Genomic DNA, 24,489 nt, shown 5'->3' with positions numbered 1-24,489 from the left:
GGGCCTCAGCTGTGCTTTGTTGGCTCAGGTCAGCCTTTGCCACCCTCCTGTCTTCAAGCCAAATTCGACCACAACTTCCATCAGCTGCAGCCATCACTGGCACCAGCACCATATGGCTATGCTGATGGGAGTGGAGGTCCAAAGTGTCCAGAGGGCACCAGGTTGGAGACAACTGGTCCAGATGAATACATGGATGAATCCAAGATTATTGGAGTTTTCTAGCTATGAGGACCAACACTGCAAAGCCTTCATGTTCAGAGATCATCTGATTCTGAGGCCTCACCGGAATTGGTTATTCCACCTCAAGGGATGATGGGCCTTTCCTCTCACCCAACAGGGAGGTGACCTGTACTGTAGCCATTAGCTGTTAACTTGACCTACTGCCTTCTTTCCCAGGAGATCCTCCAGGCTCCAAAGTCGTGCGAGCTCATCCCTGTTGTTGTTTCGGCCATCTTGGTGATTGAAGCGGATGAGAAGAAATGCCTTTCCTGTGGGAAGGGGGAGCATGCTAAGGCCCTGGAGGATGGGTCAATGACAGCCTCCTTGGAATCTTATGTGGCTGATGCTGAGACCACTTTGCCAACCGGTGACCCAGCGCCAGCCTCTTACGTGAACAGCCCAGAGTCTGTCCAGTATGCAAAGGTGTTTGTGGACAGCTACTGCAGCCAACAGAAGGCCTCGCCCAGTTTCTACACGCGCTCCAACTCCACGCAGCCCCTCCTAAGCGACAGGACACCAAGCCCAAAGCCCTACGAGAACCTGTGGTTTCACAGCGACCATCCAAACAGAGAGCTTGACTACAGTTGTCAGGAGGATGCCGTTTTCCTGGACAGGGCCCTGTTAGATTTCCCGTTGCTCCAAGGCCTCAAAATTGATGGGGATGAAGACCTGAGCAACTTCCGAAAACTGTAGAACCTGATTGACAGGGGAAACATCAAACTGGAGCTGCTTGTGGCTTCTTGCATTCTTCTTCTCCTCCTTCACTGGAGGAAGCACTGAATTATTCCAGCCAAACATTCAGCCACCTAGATTTTGTGTCACCCTAGAGAGACTAAGAAAGTGGAGCGGATGTTGGGGTGGTGTTTCCTGAGTGATGCCTTTTGCTCCCCTTTAGGGGAAGGGGTGTATCTCAGTGGAAGAACATCTGCTTTGCATGCAGAAGGTCAGTATAAGGCAGCTTCCTCCATTTCAAACCAAGAAGAGACAGAACTGCAAGGAGCCCTGCCTTGGGTTCTTTCCCCTTTCCATAACTGTGGCCCCCTATTCAACCCCTGCTGATGACCTCATGCTGTCCCCTGCTGCTGTGACCCTGGACCTGCATGGACAACCCACCTCCCACCTCAAGTCTACCAAGCACCTGCAAATGGAGACTCCCTTCTCTTCCCCATGTGGCATGGTCTCTGCGGCTCAGAAAAACAGGGGCAGCCCATACCTAAAGGCAAACTCCCTGGGCTGGCCCCATTTCTGGGGACATCTGCCTCTGCTGTGCAAAGGTGTTGGGGAAAGAAGGAGCAGCCGTGGAGAAGCTGCAGAAAGCAAAGTGCCAGCTGATGAGAGCCACAATCCAGAACCTCCCAAGGTGGGGAGGAGGGAAAGGAAGAGGCATGAGAAAAAGAGCAGCCCGAGAAACTCAGAATCATCATGAAGTTGCTCCTTTCTCATTTCATCAGTCAGCTTTGTTTGCTAAAAGCCATCGCAGTCGTCACAAAAATGCAAAAGGTCAGGCCAGGGTACATGCTAGCATAAAGTCGTATTGTGCAAAGGAAATACTGTGTTGCTCCTTCTGTAGCAGGAAACAAGGGTGCCCACAAAATGTCATTTTTTGCCTGAAAGGGTTTGGAGGGGAAACCAAGGAGCAGCTTGGAGAACTGAGAAGGGGAAACGGGTTTTTCCCTGTTTAGCACAGCCTGAGCAGGAAGTCAAAGGGGATGAATGTTCCCAGAAGTAGGGTTGGGAACGCCAGTTTTCTTCAACGTGTTTACACCCACTGCTGCTGTTTATTTATCATGTATATGGAACATTGCAAATTAAAAGTGCTGCACAATTCTCCTTGTGTTTGTCATCGTTGTAATTCTTGCACTCTCCCCCTCCCGCAACACCCGTCACGCAGAGATTGCAGACAAGAATTGGCTGCAGCCCCTACCCCATCTTTGTTGGGTGGAAACTCAGCACATGATCCCTAAAGAACTTCCTAGGAACTTTGGAAGATGCGGGTCTCATAGTTCTGTTGCAATCTGTGGTGGTGCACCAGAGGATAGGGAGCAGGGGGAGCATCATCTATTATTTTCTAGCTTTCCCCTTCATATTCTGCCAGTGCATCTGCAAACCAACCCAAGCAGTTGCTCGGGGCAGCTGCATTTTTCAGGGCCCCAATGAAGAAGAGTGGAATCAAAGTGTGCTCCACTTCAGGGCACTTTGCAAGGTCACAGAAGGTGCTGGTGGGAGAGTGTGAACCCTCTTGTTCAGATCACATGCAAACCTTTAAGGCAGTTGCAGTCCTCCCGAAGGGATGGGGAAGAAATTTGGTTTGCGTTTAATGGTGACACTGCCATATTTGTACTTCCTGAAACAACATGCAATTTGAAATACAGCTATCCTTCCGAATTCACACTTATCCAAATTTTTAAATGCAGTTCTCCAAACAAGCAAGGATTACAAAAGTACATAGATTGGGGGGAAATTGAGCATAAAAATCATTACACAAAATAAATACAAAAAATGTAAGTCAAAATCCAGGATAGCTTGGCCAGACACATACATTTAAAAGTCATTGGAGCTTTAATTAACATTAGAACTGAACTAGCTCACTATAAATAGAGCTTGCATACAGGGAAGGGCATTACTGCACCAAGACTATATGACACCTCTGTTTTAATTCCCCTTTCACTACCTGTAAATAAGTGTATTGGCAGTGCTAAAGGATTTTAGTGTGGAAACAACCCCAGAGTTCCTTTAAAGGTAAGTCAAGGGTCCCTCACCAACCAGCCACTGAACAGGTCACAAAAATATTATTCCCACAATTAAAGGGAGACCCTTAGCTTTGCTGGTGCAGCACCTCTTGGGGGCACCTAAGATTCCTGGTTCAGCCTACACCATCTCTGATTAAAAAGCAATGCATATGTCACATCTGCTACAAAATAATGGTTGATGGACACAATCCCAGTCCATCAATCTGCAAATGTTTTTGGTGTAGCTGTCTCAGGCTGATGGGAGTTGTAGTCCAAAACATCTGACAGGCACCAATTTGGAAGAGGTTGATGTCTGCAGAGAATCCTGGGCCAACTGGCTGCTCCCAGCTGCTAGGGAGGACCCACAGCTTGGTGGTGGTGGAGCATACTGAAGCTCTATGATGGAAGTTATGGGAACCTTACTCTTTGCTTTCAGCCTACTCAGATTAAAGAGCTTTCCATCTGTTCAATATATGATTTCTATTCGGGTGGGGAGTTTCCCTTCAGCAAAGTGTAGGATCATGGCAATGAAAATAAAAAAGAGTTGGGGCGATAACACCCTGTTTAACACTTGATCCCACTGTGAATGGTTCACTTTGAGAGCCATTGTTATCTGCAATTGTTGATGTCATATTATCATGGAGGAGCCGAAGGATGTTCACCAGAAACCTATGACCTCACTGTGGAAGGCCGTGTGGATCCAGAATTGGCCTCCATGGTCACTTACAGACTCACTGTTAATACCGTGTTCATGGAAGACAATCTTACTCGGCTATGAGTGATCGCCGAGTAAGAAGGAGAAGAAGGTGGTGGTGGAGCCCTTTTTGCATCATGCAGAAAGTCCCAGCGCCAGCTCCAGCCCCAGCAGGCATCTCCAGATCAAAGAGAGCTGCTGCCAGCCAGAGCAGGCACGCTGGCCTAGGCAGCCCAAGTGAGCAAGCTCTGCCAAGCACTGAAGTCGCTCCCACAGAGCCACCTCGCAGGCAGCCCGCGCTCGGCATCAGAACAAAAGCAGGCCGGGAGCGGGGGCTGCCATTCATCACCTGAGGGGCGGGCTTCACCCTCTTCTTTTACCTTCCATTGGCTCCGGCGCGCAGGGTATCAATCGATGCTCTCGGTGCTCCCGCGGGGACCTGGCCTGTGACGCACCAAGATGGCGGCGCCCACGAACTAAGCCGGGAGAAAATGTCGCTGGTGTTGTTCAGGGGAGTCTCGGTGGCGGGGGGTGCCGCGCTGCGCGGATGGAGCTGCCTCGGCTCGCACGTGGCAGCGGCGGCGGCGGGTCGGGGATCACTGCGTAAGGAGCTCGGGGTTGAGTAATTCGGAGCGCGCGCGCAGCTGGTCCCGTGTACACTGCCTCTGCTTCGGATTAGATACGGGCCTCCCCCTACCTGGCACCTTGGGGTGCAGCTCCCATTCAGTCCCAGACAGCACAGCCGGGCGGAGTTCAAGGGAACGCGGCCACGCTGTTTGGGGGGTTAGCGGGAATTTCAGTGCAGAACACCGGGAAGGCACCAGTTTGGAGGAAATGGATTCACACCGTCCCCGTCTCTGCAAGTGACAGAAAGGCCCCTTTCCACAGGGTGCCTTCCAAACTGCTTGCAAAAGTCACATGCATCTCATCAAAATAGAATTAAAGGGGGACCCGGGTGGCCTCATTGTCCAAGAGCGTGAATATGGTTGGGAGTCAATCTGCTTTAAGGCACCTGGGGGAGGTGGCTAAAATGCACTGAAGACCCATAGACGAACACATCTATGCATGTTCTTTGTTGGTGTAATAGGAGCAGAAGGCAGGACATGGGGAGGGGGTTGACCATTCTGGTAATTACCTTGCAGTGTGGCAGACACCTTCAACCATTCCACTTATTTATTTATTTTATTATTACATTTATATTCCACCTTTTCCTAAGGAGCTAAAGGTGCTGTACAGTGGTACTTCGGGTTAAGTACTTAATTCGTTCTGGAGGTCCATTCTTAACCTGAAACTGTTCTTAACCTGAAGCACCACTTTAGCTAATGGGGCCTCCTGCTGCTGCCGCGCCGCCGGAGCACGATTTTTATTCTCATCCTGAAGCAAAGTTCTTAACCTGAGGTACTATTTCTAGGTTAGCGGAGTCTGTAACCTGGAGCGTCTGTAACCTGAAGCGTATGTAACCCGAGGTACCACTGTACCCACCTTTTGCCCCTCTTCATTTTATCCTCATAACAACCCTGTGAAGTAGACAAAATGACTGGCCCAAGGTCAGTCTTCATGACTAGTCATGACTAGTGGGCTTCATGACTAAGTGGGGATTTAAACACTGGTCTCCCAGGTCCTAGTCTGACACTAACCACTGTGCCACACTGGCATCTGGTGGATGGAGATGGAGCTTCCCAGCAGTGAGGGCTGCTTTGGTGTCTCTGTGGCTCTGTCCCATGTTCTTGCATCACTTGTCATCTTCCATGTGCCAAGCCCTCTCACTCCATCTCTCTCCCCACCTATTAAATGCAACATCAAGCTCACAACCAAGGAGGCAGTAGAGTGGGCTGTTTCCTCCATTCCTGGTCTTAATACACTAAACGATCTTGATTACGGCCTTGGATTGTGAAAAGAATATGGTGACTAAGAAGTTTCTGTTGTATGTCAAAAGAACTTGTTTACATGTCCCTTGCATTGGAAGCCATTTCCTCTTTCCCTGTAGTGGAACCTCTACTTGAACTGGAAACTGCATGACACTACTGAACTTAGAATAGAAAAGAATATGCAAAGGATTTTGTTGTTAGAGATCTTCCCTCGCCCAATGCACCAAATGTGACTTTTGGTCACATCTAGCAACCTGAGCAATTGCAGCAGCCTTGTTGGGGGTGAAGGCCGAGCAGCTTACTCTTTCTCTGCTCATGCATTGTTCACATTTATTGGCCGTGGGGCAGAAAACAGAATGCTTTCTTCAAATATGAAATGTTCCGTCTACTTATCAGCCTAAAAATTGCTTCTCCACAGGTTGTTCTCTAGACTGGAAGAGCTGTTTTATCTCCCCAAAAACCAAGAGAGAGAAGTGATGTGCCTAATTACTTCCAAGGAGCAAAATGCTAATGTGCTGTTGTGTTATTGTATTGCACTGATGTGGCTCAAGTGTAACCCCTGCTGCTTTTCTGTCCTTTTAGATAAGAGCCCCCTCCTTCAAACAGCCAGGGATTATGCCAGGCCTGTCCGTAGAAAAAAGCAAGGTTTGTATTACATTCTCATTGTTGTAAGCAGTTGGTCTGCTAAGGCTGTCACCTGAACTGTTTGAGATTCCAGTTTTGAGGGAGTTTCATGACTGTACTGGATATTATGGGTCTGAGTCTCTGTCTCTTACCCCATTTACCTAATCCATTGAAATGGAAAATAAAATTGCTTAGATTTTTTTTTTTACAATTAAGCAGCACACAAGTTTTGTTAAATAAAAAAGGGTGATTGGACATGTTAAGATACACCACTTCCTACATGTTCTGTTGGCCCAGGTGAACCAACTTCCTGCTGGCTTGTGGGTCACCATGTTTTGCAACTGGAGTCCCTCTTTAGCTTCCACAATGTACTTCCCTCTCTTTACCTACTGAGAGATGCCAAGAGCTTCTCTTTTAGACATCAGCTCAATACTTGGCTGACTACTGTTAGAAAAAAGTATTCTGTACTAGAGTGAACTAGCAAGGCAGCTGCTGTGCTCTTATTGCTGTGTTGCTGTTGTTGCAGAAATCCCCAGCCATTTGGATGATCTGCCTCCCACAATGCTGAAGAAACCTTATGCCAACATCCCAGTTATAGACAAGTAAGGTTTGCGAGGACCAGGGAAGGACTGTGAGTTTCATGAAAAGGGGCTTCATGGAGGAAACAGCAAGTCTGCCACATTGGGCTGCCCTTTAGGGGCCCCCAAAATGCAACCACTTAAGCCTCATTTTATTGACTGGGGTCTTCAGATGATGGGGGAGGTCCTAAATTAATGCTCCTATAACTTACATTTAATTCTGAATATCTAACATGGCTCCCTTGATTTCTAATCTCTCAAAGCTGTTCCCCAAATGTTAAGCAATTCGGGGACAAGTAATCAAAGGACTCTCTGTTTTCCTGCAGGGTAGATGATGTTGTGAGAAGGTTGCTGTCTCTGGAAATGGCAAGCCAGGTCAGTGTTCTCCTACATGGGTAAATTAGGATTGGGGGCAAGTCTTCCTTCATTCCCCCACTCTTCCATGCTTTACCATTAAAAAAGCCATAAAAACAGAATTTCTGCCTTTTCTGTAGGCAGGCAGGTTTGCTGTTGGCATTGTAAGCAAACAATGGCCTGCCATTCCTGCATAGTGGAGTAGGGTTGAGTGACTATTAGTCATCTAGTTGTATGAGTATCTAGTTGTATTAATTTTGTCTTCCCCTTCTGCATGCAGAAGGAGAAAGTGAAAATCAAGAAACAGCAGCTAGCAGACCAGGTCCGGAAGTCCCCAACTGACACTAGCTCCTTAGAGGTCCAAGGTAAGCAGAAAAATATGTCCCAAGAGAAAAGCTGCTGCCTCCTGTTTCCTTCGCTGTCATCCTGTCTGTGCCCCAGCAGGTACTTCAAGGGATACATAGCAGAAAATGGAGCTATGAAAGGGTACACCTGGAAACAGAGATCCAACTGGATCCTACTTGGCAAAGGCCAGTGTTGGACAGAGTTGCGGCAGGATAATCTCTTAATGTTGAGAGACATTTCCTTCTATATAGAGAACATGACAGATCTGCTTATGTGCTTTCCCTTCCTGTATAAAAGAGCTGGAGCCAAATGGAGCTCCACCAGCAGAGCAGGTGGAGTGATCATGATTCTCTTTTTGCCCTATACCAAGGTGGAGAACCTACAGACACTGAAGTGTTCTTGGACCATTGACCATGCTGGCTGGGACTGATGAGAGTTGCAGTCCAACAACACCTGTAAGGCCAACAGTGTTCTCAACCTCTGCCATATATCTACTACCAAAGTCCACGCAAGGATTTTGAAGTAGCCAGAGGGAAGACCCTTAGATCTTCCAGCTATATAACATCAAACTGTCATTAGTCAAGTGCAAGCTCTAGAATAATGGAAGCACATCCAGCAGCCAGCTCTAAGTGGTCAGTTCCCTGTGTTTGCTTGCTGGTTGGCAATGTCTATGCGCAGTTTTTAAACAGGAATTCAGAAACATTCAACATTGGAATAGGCACTTTGTCTCTGGCCTTTCTGCAGTGACTTTCTTTTGTTCTTGCAGTTGCCTTCTTGACAGCCAAGATCCGCACGCTCCAGGAACATCTGCATATGCACACCAAGGTAATTGTCTTTGATGCAAGCACAATATATGCTGTATTCGGAGCCAGCTGATAATTTGTATTTCAGGGTGGAGCTACTGTTGAGTGCCAACTGCTACAGCCATTGTTCAGATACAAAGCAATGTCAGTATTTCTTTCAAAGTTGGATCTTGTGCAGCACTGATTACATAAGATGTCAGAACCAAAATATAAATGCATTTTACAAAATAAAACAGTTAATATCCGTAGCAGTAAATACAAAACAGCGCGGCAAAACTTTATAGTCCAGGGAAAGCCTGCATAAAAGGTGCTCCTTTTCCCACCTCCTAAATTGCAGAGGGTGTTCCAGAGATTGGGTGCCATCACTAAGAAGGCCCACTTCATAGGTGCCTTAGATGCATAGATTCATTTGACTGAACTCGGTAGACCTAGCAAGGCCTCCTTAAGATCTTATGATTGGTTGGAGATGTACAAATGTATAAAAGAAGATAGTCTGCAAGGTATCCTGGTCCCAAGTAGTTTAGGGCTTTATATGCCAGCAGGAGAGCAAGAGAGGCTGCTCCATTTGGACTGTTGAGTCCATTTAGACTGTTGTATATACCACCAGCTGGATCCTCACAATTTCTTATATGCTGATACTTCGTGTGATCAGCCACCTTGGAAAGATGTCCTGAGATCTGGGATATAAACAATTAATAGTAGTAGTGGTAACTAGCAACAAGTAACCCTTGTCCCCAGGACACAGTCAACCGTCGCCAGATGTTGATAGCCATAGACCGGCGGAAGATGCTGCTGAAGTACCTGCGCAACACCAAGTACGACGTCTTTGAGAAGACATGCAAGGTGCTGGACATCAAGTACGAGTTTCCCCCACTGTACTGCCGGAGAGTCACCCAGCGCTGGATCGCCAAGAAAGCCTTGTGCAACAAGGTACAGCCACCATGGCATGTTGCTGCCCAGGCATTTGGAAGCAGAGCTCCTCTTCTGTAACAGATGAGCTTCGGAGGGGCCTGGTGCTGCTTTGTGCTCCCATCAACTGGGAGACATCCAGAGGGCACTGGGTTTGGGAAGGCTTTCTTAAAGCAATATTACTGTGTTAAATTGCCAGGCAGACCAGCGAAACCTCCACCCTCCTCAATGGAGCTTACCTTTGTTTTGTATTTCGCATGGCCAGTAGTGTTGGGGGCACATACTGGGTAGGACTGAGGGTGTAAGCAGCCACCCTGAGCAGCACCAAATAGCAGGAGTGCAGTGCTAGAATTCTGTAAGAAATAGGAGATTCTGCCTTGTGCCAAGTCAGACTCTTGGGCCATCTAGCTAAGTATTGTCTCCAGTCACTGACTGGCAGCAGCTTTCCAGGGTTTCAGCAGGAGACTTTGCCAGCCCTATCTGGAGGTTCCACAGATTGAACCTATGTGTAAAGCAAGTGCTGTGTCACTGAGCCATGGCTTTCCCCATGGAGTAATAAATATAAAGATAGTAAATGCCCATTGTCAGCTGGTATGGGGATTAGACCACTCCCAATAGAACTCTGGGATTTTGTAGTCTTGGTCTGTGCTACTGACTGCCTAACTGCCTCCCGCCTCCCTTCTTCCCATTAACCCTCTAGGTCTACCAAGAGGTACAGAAGCTGAAAGCCCCGCAGAGACTGAAGCAGCGACAAGAGTGGCTAGAGAGAACCAGGGCCAGAGAAGCAGAGAAGCAAGCATCACCAACTGAAGGCAGCCCAGTCTAAGCAAAACCTGCCCTATGTTTGGGAGGGGGCTCATACTGAGCAACATCTTCTGAAGCTGGTAGACAATAAATAGTTTAACCACCACTGTTTCCTCTGCCTTGGGTGCATATGAAAGTCTGTGTATATAGAGTCCTCCTGCCCAATGATGATGGCCATTCATATGGTTCAGAGGCCATCATCACTGGGTTAATTTAATCACTTCTCATTTTTAAATATTTTTATTGGTTTTACATACTTTTATACATTTTAACTTGAACCGTTTCAAAACATTAAAATAAAAAGGTTCTTTCAAACCTTCGGACCTCCTTCCCTCCCTCCATGGGTTCCATTTTCAGAGAAAATAATTTCTTTTTTCTTTTTCTGCATCTTTTATCATTATCTATCTGTTATATATTCATAGTTACCAAAGTTATTTTCACATTACAAGTGTCATTGTATCGCTGCCAATGATTTTCACCGTTTACAGTGGTCTTTTAAGTATGTTAAAAAGTTATTCTAGTCTTTTAGAAATACTTGATCTTCCTGGTTTCTGGTCCTTCCCAGAAACCAGAAATAAGAATTAAATCACTTGGTTAATTATGTTAGTCGCTTGCAGCAAAAACAAAGTCTGCAGCACTTCTGGAGTAAAAGGAATGCCATATTTAGGGACCGTTTTGTTCCTACTTCTCAAAAAGACGTAGTAGTACAAGTCCTATTTGAAACTAGTGATGAGGAACCTCCAGCCCATGAGTGACCTAATTAGGCCTGTTTGCTTTGCAAACCATGCCTACTTGTCCATCACTGGATATCACATGAGGTCAGGCAGGACAGCAGGTAAAATCATGGGGACAAATTGAAAAGGAAGCTTCAAAAATGCACTCTTTTTTTTTTTTTTTTTTTTAATAATTTTTATTCAGTTTTCCATATATTTTTTTAACAAATAAAACAAAACAACAAAAGACAATAAAATGCAACATGTATAATTTCCTGCTCTTAATTTCATATTTCTTACTCTCCCGACTTCCTCATACCTCCCCTTTCTGCATTCTCATGTCAAATTAATTAATTAACAAATCCCTCCCTTACTTTCAGATTTATTATAAAAACATTCATTTTCTTCCACTTAATCATAATCGCTGTTAACCCCTATTTTTCTTATTCAACATCAATCTAACATTCACTAATTTTAGAGTATTTCTTTAAATAGTCTTTAAATTTTTTCCAATCTTCTTCCGCCGTTGCTTTTCCCTGGTCGCGGATTCTGCTCGTCATCTCTGCCAGGCCCATGTAGTCGATCACTTTCATCTGCCACTCTTCCACGGTGGGTAGGTCTTGTGTCTTCCAGTACTTTGCTATAAGAATTCTTGCTGCTGTTGTAGCATACATAAAAAAAGTTCTATCCTTCTTTACAACCACTTGGCCGACCATGCCCAGGAGAAAGGCCTCTGGTTTCTTAGGAAAAGTGTACCTAAGTACCTTTTTCAGTTCATTATAGATCAGTTCCCAGAAAGCCTTAATCCTTGGGCATGTCCACCAAAGGTGAAAGAATGTTCCTTCTCTTTCTTTACATTTCCAACATTTGTTCTCGGGCGAATGATAGATTTTCGCAAGCTTGACTGGGGTCATGTACCACCTATAAATCATTTTCATAATATTTTCTCTCAAGGCACTACATGCCGTGAATTTAATCCCGGTGGTCCATAACTTTTCCCAGTCAGCAAACATTATGTCATGACCAATATCCTGGGCCCATTTAATCATTGCAGATTTAACCATTTCATCTTGTGTATTCCATTTCAACAGCAAGTTATACATTTTTGACAAGTTCTTAGTACTAGATTCTAACAGTTCAGTTTCTAATTTTGATTTTTCCACCTGGAAGCCGACTTTCCTGTCTAGTTTAAAGACTTCCATTATCTGATAATAATGCAGCCAGTCTCTCACTTTCCCTTTTAACTTCTCAAAACTTTGCAATTTCAGTCTGTCTCCTTCTTGCTCCAAAATTTCCCAATATCTCGGCCAATTAACCTCCATATTTAATTTTTTAACGGCTTTTGCCTCCATTGGCGACAACCACCTTGGAGTTTTACTTTCCAGCAAATCTTTATATCTAATCCAGACATTATATAATGCTTTCCTGACAATATGATTTTTGAAACCCTTGTGAACTTTTACCTTGTCGTACCACAGGTATGCATGCCATCCAAAAAAATTATCATAACCTTCTAAGTCCAAAATATCAGTATTCTCAAGAAGTAGCCATTCTTTCAACCAGCAAAACGCTGCTGATTCATAATACAATTTAAGGTCTGGCAGGGCAAATCCGCCCCTTTCTTTCGCATCAGTTAATATCTTAAATTTTATTCTAGGCTTCTTGCCCTGCCAGACAAACTTAGAAATATCTTTCTGCCATTTCTTAAAGCAATCCATCTTATCCACTATTTGCAATGTTTGGAACAAAAACAACATTCTAGGCAGTACATTCATTTTTATAACTGAAATTCGACCCAACAAGGAAAACTTCATATTTGACCAAATTTCTAAGTCTTTTTTTACTTCCGTCCAAGTTTTCTCGTAATTATCTTTAAATAAATTCAAATTTTTAGATGTCATATTTATACCCAAATATTTCACTTTCTTAACCACAGTTAACCCTGTCTCCTTCTGAAACTTTTCTTTCTCCAATACTGTTAGATTTTTCTCCAAAACCTTCGTTTTAGATTTGTTTAGTTTAAATCCTGCTACTTGACCAAATTCTTGAATTAGTTCTAATACTCTTTTAGTACTAGATTCAGGCTCTTGCAATGTAAGTACTAAATCATCTGCAAAAGCTCTCAGTTTATATTGTTTAACTCCGACCTGTATTCCTTTAACCAACTGGTCCTTTCTGATCATATTCAGCAAAACCTCCAGGACCGATATAAAAAGTAATGGAGAGATTGGGCATCCTTGACGTGTCCCTTTTTCAATAGGAATTTCTTCTGTAACCACATTATTTACAATTAATTTTGCTTTTTGTTCAGAATATATCGCACTTATACCATTTTCAAACCCTTGACCTACCCCCATCCCCCGAAGATTTTTTATCATAAAACTCCATGAAATATTATCAAAAGCTTTTTCAGCGTCCACAAATATCAAAACAGCTTTAGTATTAATATTCACTTCCAGTTTTTCCAAAATATCAACTATGTTCCTTACATTATCTGACAAATGTCTTCTCGGAAGAAAACCTGCTTGGTCCCTATGTATCTCCTCCATCAAAACTACTTTCAACCTTTTCGCTAAAATATCAGCAAAAATTTTGTAATCCACATTTAATAGGGAGATTGGGCGGTAGTTTTTAAGTTGAGTCTTTTCTATCTCAGTCTTTGGTATAAGTGTGATAAAGGCTTCTTTCCACGTATCTGGTGCCTTCTTTCCCTCCAAAATTTCGTTACAAACTTCTTTCAAAGGTTGTATTAACCACTCTTTCAAAATCTTATAATATTTAGAAGTCAATCCATCCGGTCCTGGAGATTTGCCCAATGCCATATTTTGAATGGCACCTTCTATTTCTTGCTCTGTTATTTTCTGATTCAAAATCCCTTTACTTTCCTGAGAGATCTTTTTCAGTCCATTTTTCTCCAAAAACTGTTCTATATCCGTATCACTCTGAGGACCTTGTTTATACAATTGTCTAAAATATTTCTGGAAGCAATCCCTAATTTCTGTTGGTTTATAGATGCTCTTTCCATCCACTTCTAAATTTGTAACTGTGTTCAATTTTTGTCTCTTCCTTATTTGCCAAGCCAGCAGTTTACCACATTTATCAGCCGATTCAAAAGTCTTCTGTCTCATTTGCTTAATTTTCCACTCTATTTCTTGATTCATCAGCTCCATATATTGTGTCTGATATAGTTTAATTTCTTTCAAAATATCCTGTGATTTTGGCTTAGATCTCAATTTCCTTTCCCCCTCTTTTATTTTCTCCAAGATTTTCTCTTTTTTTTCATTCTGGCTTTTCTTTTTAATTGCATTCTGTTGTATCAAAAATCCTCTCATCACTGCTTTGCTTGCGTCCCAGATAATTCTTTTTTCTATATTGGTCCTCATATTAATTTCAAAATAATCCTTCAAAGTCTTCTGTGCCTTTTTGCAAACTTCTTCATCTCTAAATAGGGTGTCATTCATCCTCCATCTAAAGGTACCAGTTGTTGTTAACTTCATCACCATCTTTACTGCATTATGGTCGGAGCAAGTCTTTGGGCAGATTTCAACTTTTTTTATCCTAGGTGCCATTCCTCTAGTAATCCATATTTGGTCAATTCTAGTCCATGTCATTTTAGCTTCAGAATAGAAAGTTCCCTCTCTTTCAAGTGGGTGTGTTGTTCTCCAAATGTCCACTAGATCCATATTGTCAGTCATTTCAAAAAAGATTTTTGGTAGTCTTCCATCTTTTGTAACTACCTGTCTTTGAGATTTGTCCATGTTGGTCGATACTACTCCATTCATATCTCCCATCAATATTAGATTTGTGTCCGTATAGTCCATCAGTGTCTCATGCAGCTTCTTAAAAAATTCAACTTTCCCCTCGTTTGGTGCATAAATTCCCACGATCAAAAATTTCTCTCCTTGATCTTGAATTTCAATTGCCAAATATCTTCCTTGTTCATCTTTAAATTTTAATTTCGGTTGTAATTTTTCCTTTGCATATATTACCACTCCTCTTTTTTTAACTTTGTCTGATGAAATAAATTCTTGTCCTAATTTTTTATTAATGAGTAGTTTCCTATGTGACCTCGTCACGTGAGTTTCTTGTAGGCAGATCAAGTCCAATTGCTCTTTTTTTAATATGTGAAAAACATTTTTTCTCTTCCGGGGAATGTTTAGACCGTTACAGTTCCAACTTAGAAGTTGTAGAGCCATGGTCAATCTATTTATCTTCTCCTCCTGTCGCTCCTAGTAGTTCTTCTTCTTCCGTCGGTGGTTTCAGTCTCTGTAATAAATTGTCTTTGTCCAAAGTTCCTCCTCCAGAGTGATCTTGTCCCAAATCCGCCCCCTTGCAGAAATCGTCTTCTTGTTGATGTAAGAACTTGTCTTTGTCTTCCACTGTCTTTATTTTCCTTTTCTTTCCCTTATATTTAAAAGATAGGCCTTGAGGAAACTCCCACCTGAATGGTATGTTATTCCTTTTCAGTAGGACCACCAAGTTCTGGAACTGTTTTCTAGCATCCAAAATTTGCTTTGGGATATCCTTAAAAATTTCCACGAAGGAATCCTCAATTCGTAAAGTTCTCTGATAGTGCAGATCCAAAATTTTGTCCCTCTCTTCTTTTGATCTTAACGTTATCAAGCAATCTCTTGGTTTATTCCTTCTTTGCCGTGTACCAAGTCTAAATGCACTCTCTATCTTAAATTCTTCCTTCTCCAAATCCTTTCGCCAAAACTCTAAAAACTCTTTTGTTAAATAGTCCACAAGGTTGTCTCCTTCGCTCTCGGGTATTGCTCTAATCCTTAAATTCCTCTCCTTCCTCTGCATCTCAATCATCGAGAGCGCCAAATCATGGTCCTCCAACTTCTTGATAACCGGTGGGAGTCTTTCGTCAGTTACGATTGCAATCTCTTTTGCTTCCTCTGCTATCTTCCGAATGGTGGATGTTTCCTCTAGTAACTTTCCAATATATTCTGTATTGGAATTCACTTTATTTCCAAGTTCAATTATACTTTTAGTATTAATGTCTATTTTTCCTGAGATCTCTGCTACAGTTTTATTTGTTTCAGCAACCTGTTTACTGGATTCAGCAACTTGTTTACTTGTTTCAGCTCCTTGCTTTTTTAATTCTGCACCTTGCTTTTTTAGCTGGTCCAAAGATTCATTTATTTTCCCCAACAGTTTCGAAAGTGCTTCCTCCGACATAACTTTTGTCTTTTCTTGTGGAGTGGCTGCTGCCCCAGAAACTCCAGATGTAGAAGGCCTCCTTTTCATGAAAGGCTCAATTCCGTATTGTCTACCAGACCTCAGTGCTTTTTCTTGAGGCTCTCCTTTATCTTGGTCACTTGCCATAACCGTATCTTACAGTCAAGGTCACTCTCACACTCATATCTCCCTTTTCCCAGCAGCTGGTTGAATTCCACTCTACAACTGTAGTTAAACCAAATTCCTCCAGAGGGCGAATGTAGCAATTCTTCTCTTTACAATTTTTAAAATGGAGAAAATATTCCCAAAGCATTCAAAACAGTTCCCAAATCCTTCAAAGTTTCACAAAAGCACTCAAATGGCCACAATATTAGTCTTTGACAGATTGAAACAAAGTCCCATCAAATCTGGCAAGAGCGTATCCTTTTAAAATACAATTTAATGCAACTTTGTAGCCTTAACGTAGTAACAGTCCGCAGCCAGCTACCCTCTCCGGCAGTCCGCTCCAGGGTCAGAGCACAGCGGTATAAATTTTCCCCTTCTATACAAGCAGGAAGTTTGAAGCAATTTAAAATACGATCTCCCCCCCACTCCTGCCTTCGAGGGGGGAAGGGTCCCAGTCTTAGATCGATGATTTAGTTTTCAAAAAGAACTTTAAAGTTAAAGCTTAGTAGTTCTTTGCTTTGATGTTGCTGCAGATCGGAAAGGTAGACTTCCCTTTTAGACCTTTTCCGTTTCGGTATTCAAATTCAAAATTTTTGGCTCCCAATTAGTCCTTAGATTTTATCCTACTCACGGATAGTAGATTCTTTAATTCCAATTCAGAAGAAGAAGTCAGCGCTCTCCGTCAATGGCGACGCGGCTTCACTCCGCAGGCTGGGTACGAGCGACTCTCAGCTCCACGCCACACACCCGCTGCCGTTCCAAAGCCTTTAAAAAGGCTTTTTCGCAACTTCGGGGGGGCGCAAACGGTGCCCACCGAGTCTCCGGTTCACAGGCTTCGTGCCTGTGACTTTTTAGGGTCCCCGCTTCGCCGTAGCTAGGGACCCGAACCCGCGGAGCCGATTCCCCTCAGGAGCTCCGAGGGAAACCCGCCATTAGACGATGGCGCTAACCGGAAGTCCAAAAATGCACTCTTAAGTACACTCCCAATGCTTCTTTTCCAGCGGCAGATGTAGTTCAGCACTTTTTGAATTTGGTGCCTTTGGGTAGCATTGGGTGCCATCAGCTATGGCATCCTTCCACCCTGCCTATCTGAGCTTTGCTTCAGAGACACAGTATTGCAGTGGCTCGAGTCCTTTCCTGGTGGTCATTATTCAAAAATCGCGCTGGATGATTTTTCATTGTTGTTCCGCCTTATGGCCTCTGGTTTGTGGGTGTCACAGAGCTGTGTCTTATCACTGATGCTCTTCAATCTGTATGAAGTTGCTGGGATCAGTCGTTTGGAGGTTTGGGGTGTAATTTCACCAATGCACAGGTGACCTGCATCTCTGTCTCTCTTCTGCCTAAGAATCTCAGGGAGGCAGCAGCATTAACCATCAGATGCCTGGACGCAGTACTGAGATGGATAAGGGAACTAGGTGAAACTTAACCCAGGAAAGAAAGAGGTTTTGTGGATTGGGATGCTGGTGTTGGATACTGATGTAAAGCCTGTCCTGGATGGGGTTACACTACCCTTGAACAACCATCTTTCAAGCAGGTCTGAAGCTGAATGACCACCACCTGGAGGTAGTTCTCATATACCTCAGGTCCAGAGAGGGATTCAGGGTGGGCCACACACAACTACTCCTTTCAAGATGACCAGTGCCACTCCTTCCTGCATTCACCACCCCAGCCCCACCCAGTCAGTTCCCTCTTGTTAACTCTCACCCATGATGGAGTGCCAAGTTCAAAGTGTGGGTAGTTGACCAGGTGCCCTCAAGCATCTTGTCCACATCAGGGCTGCAACAATTGTAACTAATCCCAACCAGAACAGTCGGTGCTCTGGATGCCTCCATTGGGATTCTACTAGTGTCTAGTTAGAACAAATGTGAGCAACTTTATCCTGGAAATGCCTTGCAAGCCTGTCACAGCAGGCCTATGAGTCCAGCCACTTTTCCCTTCAGGGTAGGTTTAGTTAGCCTATTTCAACACACAGGATGACTCCAAATGGCTACTTGGGGACAGCTTTTACCAAAGGTGTCATGGTAAACTCCTCCCAGGAAACCAATGTTCCCACTGTGGAATGACGTGCAGATCCAGAATTGGCCTCCACAGTCACTTACTGTTAAAACCGTGTTTATGGAAGACAATCTTACCCGGCTGCGAGTGATCGCCAAAGAAGAAGAAGAGGGTGCTGGAGTGATTCTTTTGGTAGCACAAACATACGCTTTCACTCCTGTCATGGCTGTTGCTGTGAGACACACTACTTGTGCTCAAGCTGCTGATCTGCCTGTTCCATTGCCTGGAGCTCCCCTGCAAACAAGGTGCAGTCTGGGCTTCCTGCAGTGCCATAGAAGGCCATGAGCAGCGACTGTGACAACACTTTTCATCCCACCATTCCACAGCCTTCCAACCAGAGCACTGAGGAACCTGAGCAAATTCTGTAGGTCTCCAGGGGCTACCAACCCTACAGTTGACTAGCCGTCACCACCCTAAAGCACCAATCATAACCCACAGTATCAATATCACTCCCAGTCTTTGTAGCAAAGACCAAGGGTCTGGCCTACCATCTACCAGTGATGTACTTGGATGAAGGAATTGAGAGGATGCTCGTCAAATTTGCAGATGACATCAATCCGGGAGGGGTAGCTGATGCAGCAGAAGATACAATCAAGATTCAATATGACCTTAACAGATTGGAGAACTGGAACAAACTAACAATGAATTTTAATAGGGTCAAATGTCAGGTTCTACACTTAAGCAGGAAGAACCAGCTACGCGGATATAAGACTGGGGAGACCTGCAGTGGAACGGACTCCTTCACTGGTAGTCTTTAAGCAGAGGTTGGATAGCCATCTGTCATTGATGTTTTAGTTGCGATTCCTGCATTCCAGGGGTTTGGACTAGATGACCCTCAGAGTTTCTTCCAACTCTACAATTCTAATATTATTTAATGCTATGAACAAATAGGGTCAGCTGAGAAACCAGCAACTTTGGGTGCCTCCTTGCCTTGAACTATTTCCATGTCTGCTGGCCTTTGTAACTAAGAAGTGCCTGAGTTTGTGTTTCTCCTCCTTCCTCCAATTTCTTTTCCATTTTGTGTCATGTCCCAGATTGCCCTCAGCTGACAATCTTATTACTGATTTCTGTAAACCAATCTTTCAGCCTTTTTACCTGAAGAGGGGGGTGAAGACACCACGACAGAGTGAACAACCTCCTGAACAAAGTCTCACCACTAAAAAAGGGGGGGGGGTTACATTTCTATTCTTACTTCACCAGGCCTTGCAGTCCTCTGCTTCCTGCTTAGCATTTCCCCATTGCTCAAATACACAAGTGGCCTGACCACAAGGAATTGAAGACTTGAGTTTGCCTTTAAGCACCGCTTGCAAAACATTTGTCGCTGCCATTCAGATTTGCCTTTTTGAGGTGGTTTCTGAGCCGCCAGTGGCCTTAGCTCTAGCTATGTCCCAGCCTGTGACCTGCCAGCCGGTTGCCACAGTCTCACCTTTGACCCAGTCCTCAGAAGGCAGCTGGAGCAGTGGGAGGTATGACTGCTGTTCAGACTGCCCCATGTGTAAGTAAACGTCTGGCTGTATTTTAGCCTGTGGAGATCAATTTTATATAAGATGGAAGAAAGCTGCTGTGGGCTATTGTAGACTGACTCCCCTCCTTAACATATTTCCCAGATGATTCCCAGTGTTGCTTCCAGGTTAATGTGTTTAAAACTTGCCACCTGTTACAATGCAGACCTGCAGCCGTTGTACCTCAAGGCTCTTTGTGAAGAGAAGCTAAGTTGTGGGGTTCTTTAAATTCGGAATGCATGGAAAGCCATGCCCATGACCTTGAGTTCCTTGGAGAAAAAGGTGGAATAGAAATGCAATAAAAAAATTAACAATTGAGGGGATTCATGAAGCAATTGCAAAATACAGAAAACATTTTGCTTGCAGATGTTGAGATGCCCAGTTCCTTACGCTGTGCCCAAGGGAACTTTTACCATTTTCTTTGAGTGGCAAAATCCCTCCTATACCTGACAACTGCCTTTGGAAGCCTTTGCCTTATGGCATGGAGGGAGGGGGTTCTCAAGAAGTGCAAGACCAGTGCCCCCTTAGTGCTCAGATCTAGTTCCATGGGTCTTTGGATCCAGGGCAACCTCAGTGTAGGTCTTAGAGTGACCCTTTATTTATGTGGCTGTTTTGGTTTGCAGGAGCGTGGGATGTTCGGTTCCTGTACCCAAATCTAACAGCATAAAAATGTGTGATATTCTTTTAAAATCAAGAGATGTTCAGCTTGCTGGTTTCTTCCTTCACTTGGCTTTCACAGACAGTTATTCTCTCCTTAATTTTAAGGACTATTAAAGTTTATGTTTGTGAACTGGTCTGAGTGTTTGTGTGCACACCTGCTGTCTAACCCTTAACCATGAAGGAACCGCACAGGGGACGATCTGTGCAAAAAGTATAGTTAGCAGGAATTATATTTTAAGAAGGGCAGGGTTAGGGTTATTGATTCCCTTTCATTGATGTTTACCTCCTCACCTGTGTGTTTCATTTGGGCAGGTTGTGTTGGGCTTCTCTGCCCGGCAATCCTGGCCTGTTACGTGTCACGCAAATACGGGGAGAACTGTTGCCTCGGACTGGTGCCTGGCGGCTTGACAGCACTGCGGACTCACATGCGGCTCTCCTATGGCATTCCGGTAACACTTTCCTCCATCACATTTTGTGGTGTTGTACAGTCTGTTCCCCCAGTAGATGTGTTCTTACTCATTGATCAGCAGGGGTCTGGAGAGTGAAAGAAACAGATGAAATGTGCATCATCCAAGAAATGATTTATTTCTACACAACTTGTTTGTAGTCCTCTACAGCAGGGGAGTGGTGAGTTCCTGAGATAAATGCAGCCCTCTATGCGACAGAGTGATGCTTGGGACAATTAGTTGCTTGCTGGCCTTTGCTGTCACCTTCCCTCTCTTCCCTTGGATACAAGGGCATTGCCAGGTTCTTAAAAGACTCAGAGCACAAATTGAGATGGTGGGTGGGTGGGTTTAAACCATGCTGCACTTAGGGTGCCCAACTACCCTTTAAGCCAGAGGTGGGGCAGCTGCAGCCAGGGCCATCTTACCCATTAGGGTTAGTGGCACCCTGCGCCACGGGGCCAGCCCATCAGGGGCACCCAGCAGCAGGAGTCTGGGACCGACCGGGAACAGCTGCGAGGGCATGCTGGGCAGCAGGGCTCTTCCTACGGCCAGCTGCGCTCTCTCGCTTCCTGTCTGGGAGAGGAGGCAGCGGCGGTGCCACGCAAAGCTACGCAGCACCCTTCTCCCTCCTGCCTGCCCCACGGCAGTAGCGGGACTGCTGAGGAAGCCTGCGTGGCAAGTGAGCCTCGAGCAGCACAGCGGGCGGGGAGGACAGGGAGGGGGAAGGACGCTGAGAATGTCGGGGCCCTCCACCCCTTCCATCCAGGAAAAAGGTGGAGGACAGATTCATTCAGAATTGGGGCAGTGGGAGGGGAAAGCTGGGGGGGGGGCGCACTAGCATTAGGACTCAGTTCGGAGGTAAGGATGGACTGGAGAGTGTGCTCTCCATGCAGTTAGTGGTTAAAAACAAACAAACACCAATAAAAAGTCCTTTAAAGACGGGGGCGGGTTTTACGGTCCTATTAGATTCAGCAGGGCTTACTCTCAGGTAAGTGCAGTTAGGGCTGCAGCCATTTTACCCAAGTTTTGGGTCCTTTTTAGGTTCAGGATGTCACTGCTTTACACCCACCCCCACCCCACCCCACCCCCCACAATATTTGAAAACGTCAGCTTTGTACTTCAACACAAATTGTTTCGGGAACTTCATTCTCTGTGTCCTTATCAATTTATTTAAAGAACAACAAACTGGTGATTGCTTTAACTTTTTGATATGTGGTGATTTGAATCATGAGGATGAATTAGAAGAACTGCTGAGTCTTGAATGAGCCTTGCTTTAGAATTGAGGACTTCATTACATTTTCTTCTGCCTTTTCCTTTTATTTTGTTTTAAGGGCTTGTTAAAGATAATGTGTAAGCATGGTGTCAGCTCCCTAAAAAAAAAGGTCAACAACTCTGGGGTCCCCAGAGTTTCCCCAACTCTGGGAAATGGGGGGGGGGGGGGGCGCCAGAGGGATCTTTGCACCACAGCACCAGATATGCTTAAGACAGCCCTGGCTGTGGCCCTCCAGATGTTGTTGGACTCCAACTCCTATCAGACCCAGTCAGCATGGCTAGCGGTTAGGGATGATGAGAGTTGTTGTGCAACAACATATGGAGGGCAACGTGTTCCCACCCTTGTGGTAAACAATGCTTTCTTTAAAAATGAAAGATTTAAATAAGAGAGGAGGGAAAGGACAAAGAGAAAGAACCTGGGACTCAGGGAGGGGCCACCCCTTAATATCCTCTATCAAGGGCAGATAGCAGCAGAGAGGTACCATGCAAATGAGGGATTACTCCTCTGTTTTGCAAACTCTGTCTCTTAGGAACATAGGAAGCTGCCTTATACTGAGTCTGACCATTGAGTCCATCTAGCTTAGTACTGTCTACACTGACTGGCAGCTGCTGTACAGGGCTTCAGGCTGAAGACATTCCCAGCCCTACCTGGAGTTGCTGGGGATTGAACCTGGGACTTTTGCATGCAAAGAAGATGCTCTACCACTGAGTTTCACTGCTTCTCCTCTCCCCAAATCCTCTACCTTTATCAGAGTTGGCTGGGAGAGGAATGAATAATCTTATGGAGCAAGGCATCAATGAGGGGGGAAAGTTAATGCTGATGCTATTCTAGGCTGCTTCAACAGATGTTTTTAAGCAGAGGTTGGATGACCATCTGTCATGGATGCTTTAGTTGCGATTCGTGTATTGAATGGGGTTGGACTAGATGACCCTCATGGTCCCTTCCAACTCTATAATAATTCTAGGTGATAAATTGCACCATATCTTCTCTAGCAATTTGAACACAAACAGCAGGGAACAGTTTGTTCCGAGGACTGGAACTGCCTTGTTTCATTACAAAACAGAGCAGACATTATTTCTGTTGCTTTTGCAACACCACAGATAACTATTTCCAGCTTTTTCTCAACATCCCAGGTTGTCTTTCATTCCATCCAAGTGGTAGCATTACAAAAGCCTTTGTCATGTTGCAGAGGGAGTTAGAAGTGCTGTGGTGAGTGCAACAAGCAGAACAGAAGAACAGGTCCTGGTTAAATAGCTTCATATCTCGGTGGTGGTGGAAATTGGCAAGGAGGACAATATTGATTTTTCATTGGGTTGGACTTCTCCTTGCCACCTACAAAGCATTCTCACCTCTTCTCTCTTTTGCTGAACAATTCATTCTTCCATTGTATAGTGTGAGCAATTTGGTTCAATGCTCGCCTGACGTTTATAGATGTTTGGACTCTTTTTCAAAAGCTGTAGTATAAGCTGTGAAGTATGTCATCTTTGATTTTTTTTTTCCATATAGGCGCTTCAGCAGGGTTTATTGAAAATAGCGATCCCTGTCTCTGTTTTGACTGAAGGCAGAGGAAGACATTTCTTTATCTCCTATCTCACTCTTCCTCTCTTAGGAGCCCACAACACACTAGGTAACTGTTTTCACCAGACAGCCCACGCTACTCCTGAACCATATGAACTGACTCTTTCAAGGGAAACAGGAGTAAAGTGGTGCTAGAACCCCAAACTTCCAGTAGTTAAGTGCAAACCCTATAGAAATAGTGGCTTGTCCAGCAGTCAATGGTCACTATGAACACACTCAAGTACTGTAGCATGTTGCCCTCTTTCAAATCCCTGCTGGGCTATGAAGCTTTATGGGTAGCTATGGATAATTTGCTATTTTTCATCCTAGCCTACCTCATAGGATGGTTGTGCAGCAAAATGTCAATGTGAACTTCTTGGAAGAAGGGAGGATACCATTTTTAAACAAATGTATTGGGTATAACTTTCTCCTGTGCATGATCTGATTTTCATGTTATTAATATTTAGTATTATAATGCTTCAGAACACCCAAAGGGCATCATGTACATTTTCTTGTGATCCTTACAACAGTCATGTGAGGCTGGAAAGTATTATCATATCTGATTCTGATTCTGAGAGATGAGATTCCAAGGGACTGCCTCAGCATCTTAGCCAGAATATGACACCTGCATGCTCCTCATGCCCACATTAAGCTGATCCTGTCCACTGGCTCATTGTATGTTTCTAAAGACCTGCCTGTGTGCAAGGCTTGAAGGAGTGTATGTGGAGCAAAAATGCATTCCAGATTTGAGGTGCTATGTCTCATTAAATCTCTTTTCTTTGTTTGAATCATACAGGGCACTGTTTTTAGGGATGCCATGTCAATGTGTCTTTGTGGCCTGTGTGAGTTGTGCCGCATGGGCCGTGAAGTGCACACCCGCTCTCTGAATAAATAAGGAAATGGAGGTACAAAGGTGGGTTTGATGGAAAAGGAGCACCAACGTTTTCCCCCTCCAAGATAAAAATTCTGTCGGACTCTGATGATCTCTAAGCACAGCTTTCTGT

General features: G+C 44.5%; 3 protein-coding genes across 6 annotated transcripts in view; all 3 read left to right on the top strand.

Moving 5' to 3' along the window:
* CSF3R (colony stimulating factor 3 receptor) overlaps positions 1-2,046 on the top strand; it is a 29,980-nt gene extending 27,934 nt beyond the window's left edge. For all 4 annotated transcript variants that reach the window (XM_079988205.1, XM_079988207.1, XM_079988204.1 and 1 more), the window contains one exon: positions 397-2,046. In XM_079988205.1, coding sequence (XP_079844331.1) covers positions 397-912 — 516 coding nt within the window. In that variant the 3' untranslated portion in view covers positions 913-2,046. The remainder of the gene's footprint in view (positions 1-396) is intronic.
* A 2,031-nt stretch (positions 2,047-4,077) lies between these two features.
* Positions 4,078-10,033, top strand: MRPS15 (mitochondrial ribosomal protein S15). Its single transcript, XM_079988208.1, has 8 exons — positions 4,078-4,245; positions 6,093-6,155; positions 6,661-6,736; positions 7,039-7,087; positions 7,347-7,431; positions 8,178-8,236; positions 8,953-9,144; positions 9,824-10,033. The coding sequence occupies exons 1-8, from the start codon at positions 4,134-4,136 to the stop codon at positions 9,947-9,949; spliced, it is 762 nt and encodes a 253-aa protein (XP_079844334.1). The 5' UTR covers positions 4,078-4,133; the 3' UTR covers positions 9,950-10,033.
* Positions 10,034-18,153: 8,120 nt separating this feature from the next.
* On the top strand, positions 18,154-24,398 carry LOC307222593 (cornifelin-like). The gene is made up of 4 exons (XM_079987992.1): positions 18,154-19,542; positions 20,522-20,658; positions 23,435-23,555; positions 24,282-24,398. The coding sequence occupies exons 1-4, from the start codon at positions 19,431-19,433 to the stop codon at positions 24,293-24,295; spliced, it is 384 nt and encodes a 127-aa protein (XP_079844118.1). The 5' UTR covers positions 18,154-19,430; the 3' UTR covers positions 24,296-24,398.
* The last annotated feature ends 91 nt before the right edge of the window (positions 24,399-24,489 follow it).

Source organism: Podarcis cretensis (genome assembly GCF_951804945.1).
Source record: "Podarcis cretensis genome assembly, chromosome: 8".
Classification (NCBI taxonomy): domain Eukaryota; kingdom Metazoa; phylum Chordata; class Lepidosauria; order Squamata; family Lacertidae; genus Podarcis; species Podarcis cretensis.
This window is presented reverse-complemented; position numbering and strand designations above follow the sequence as displayed.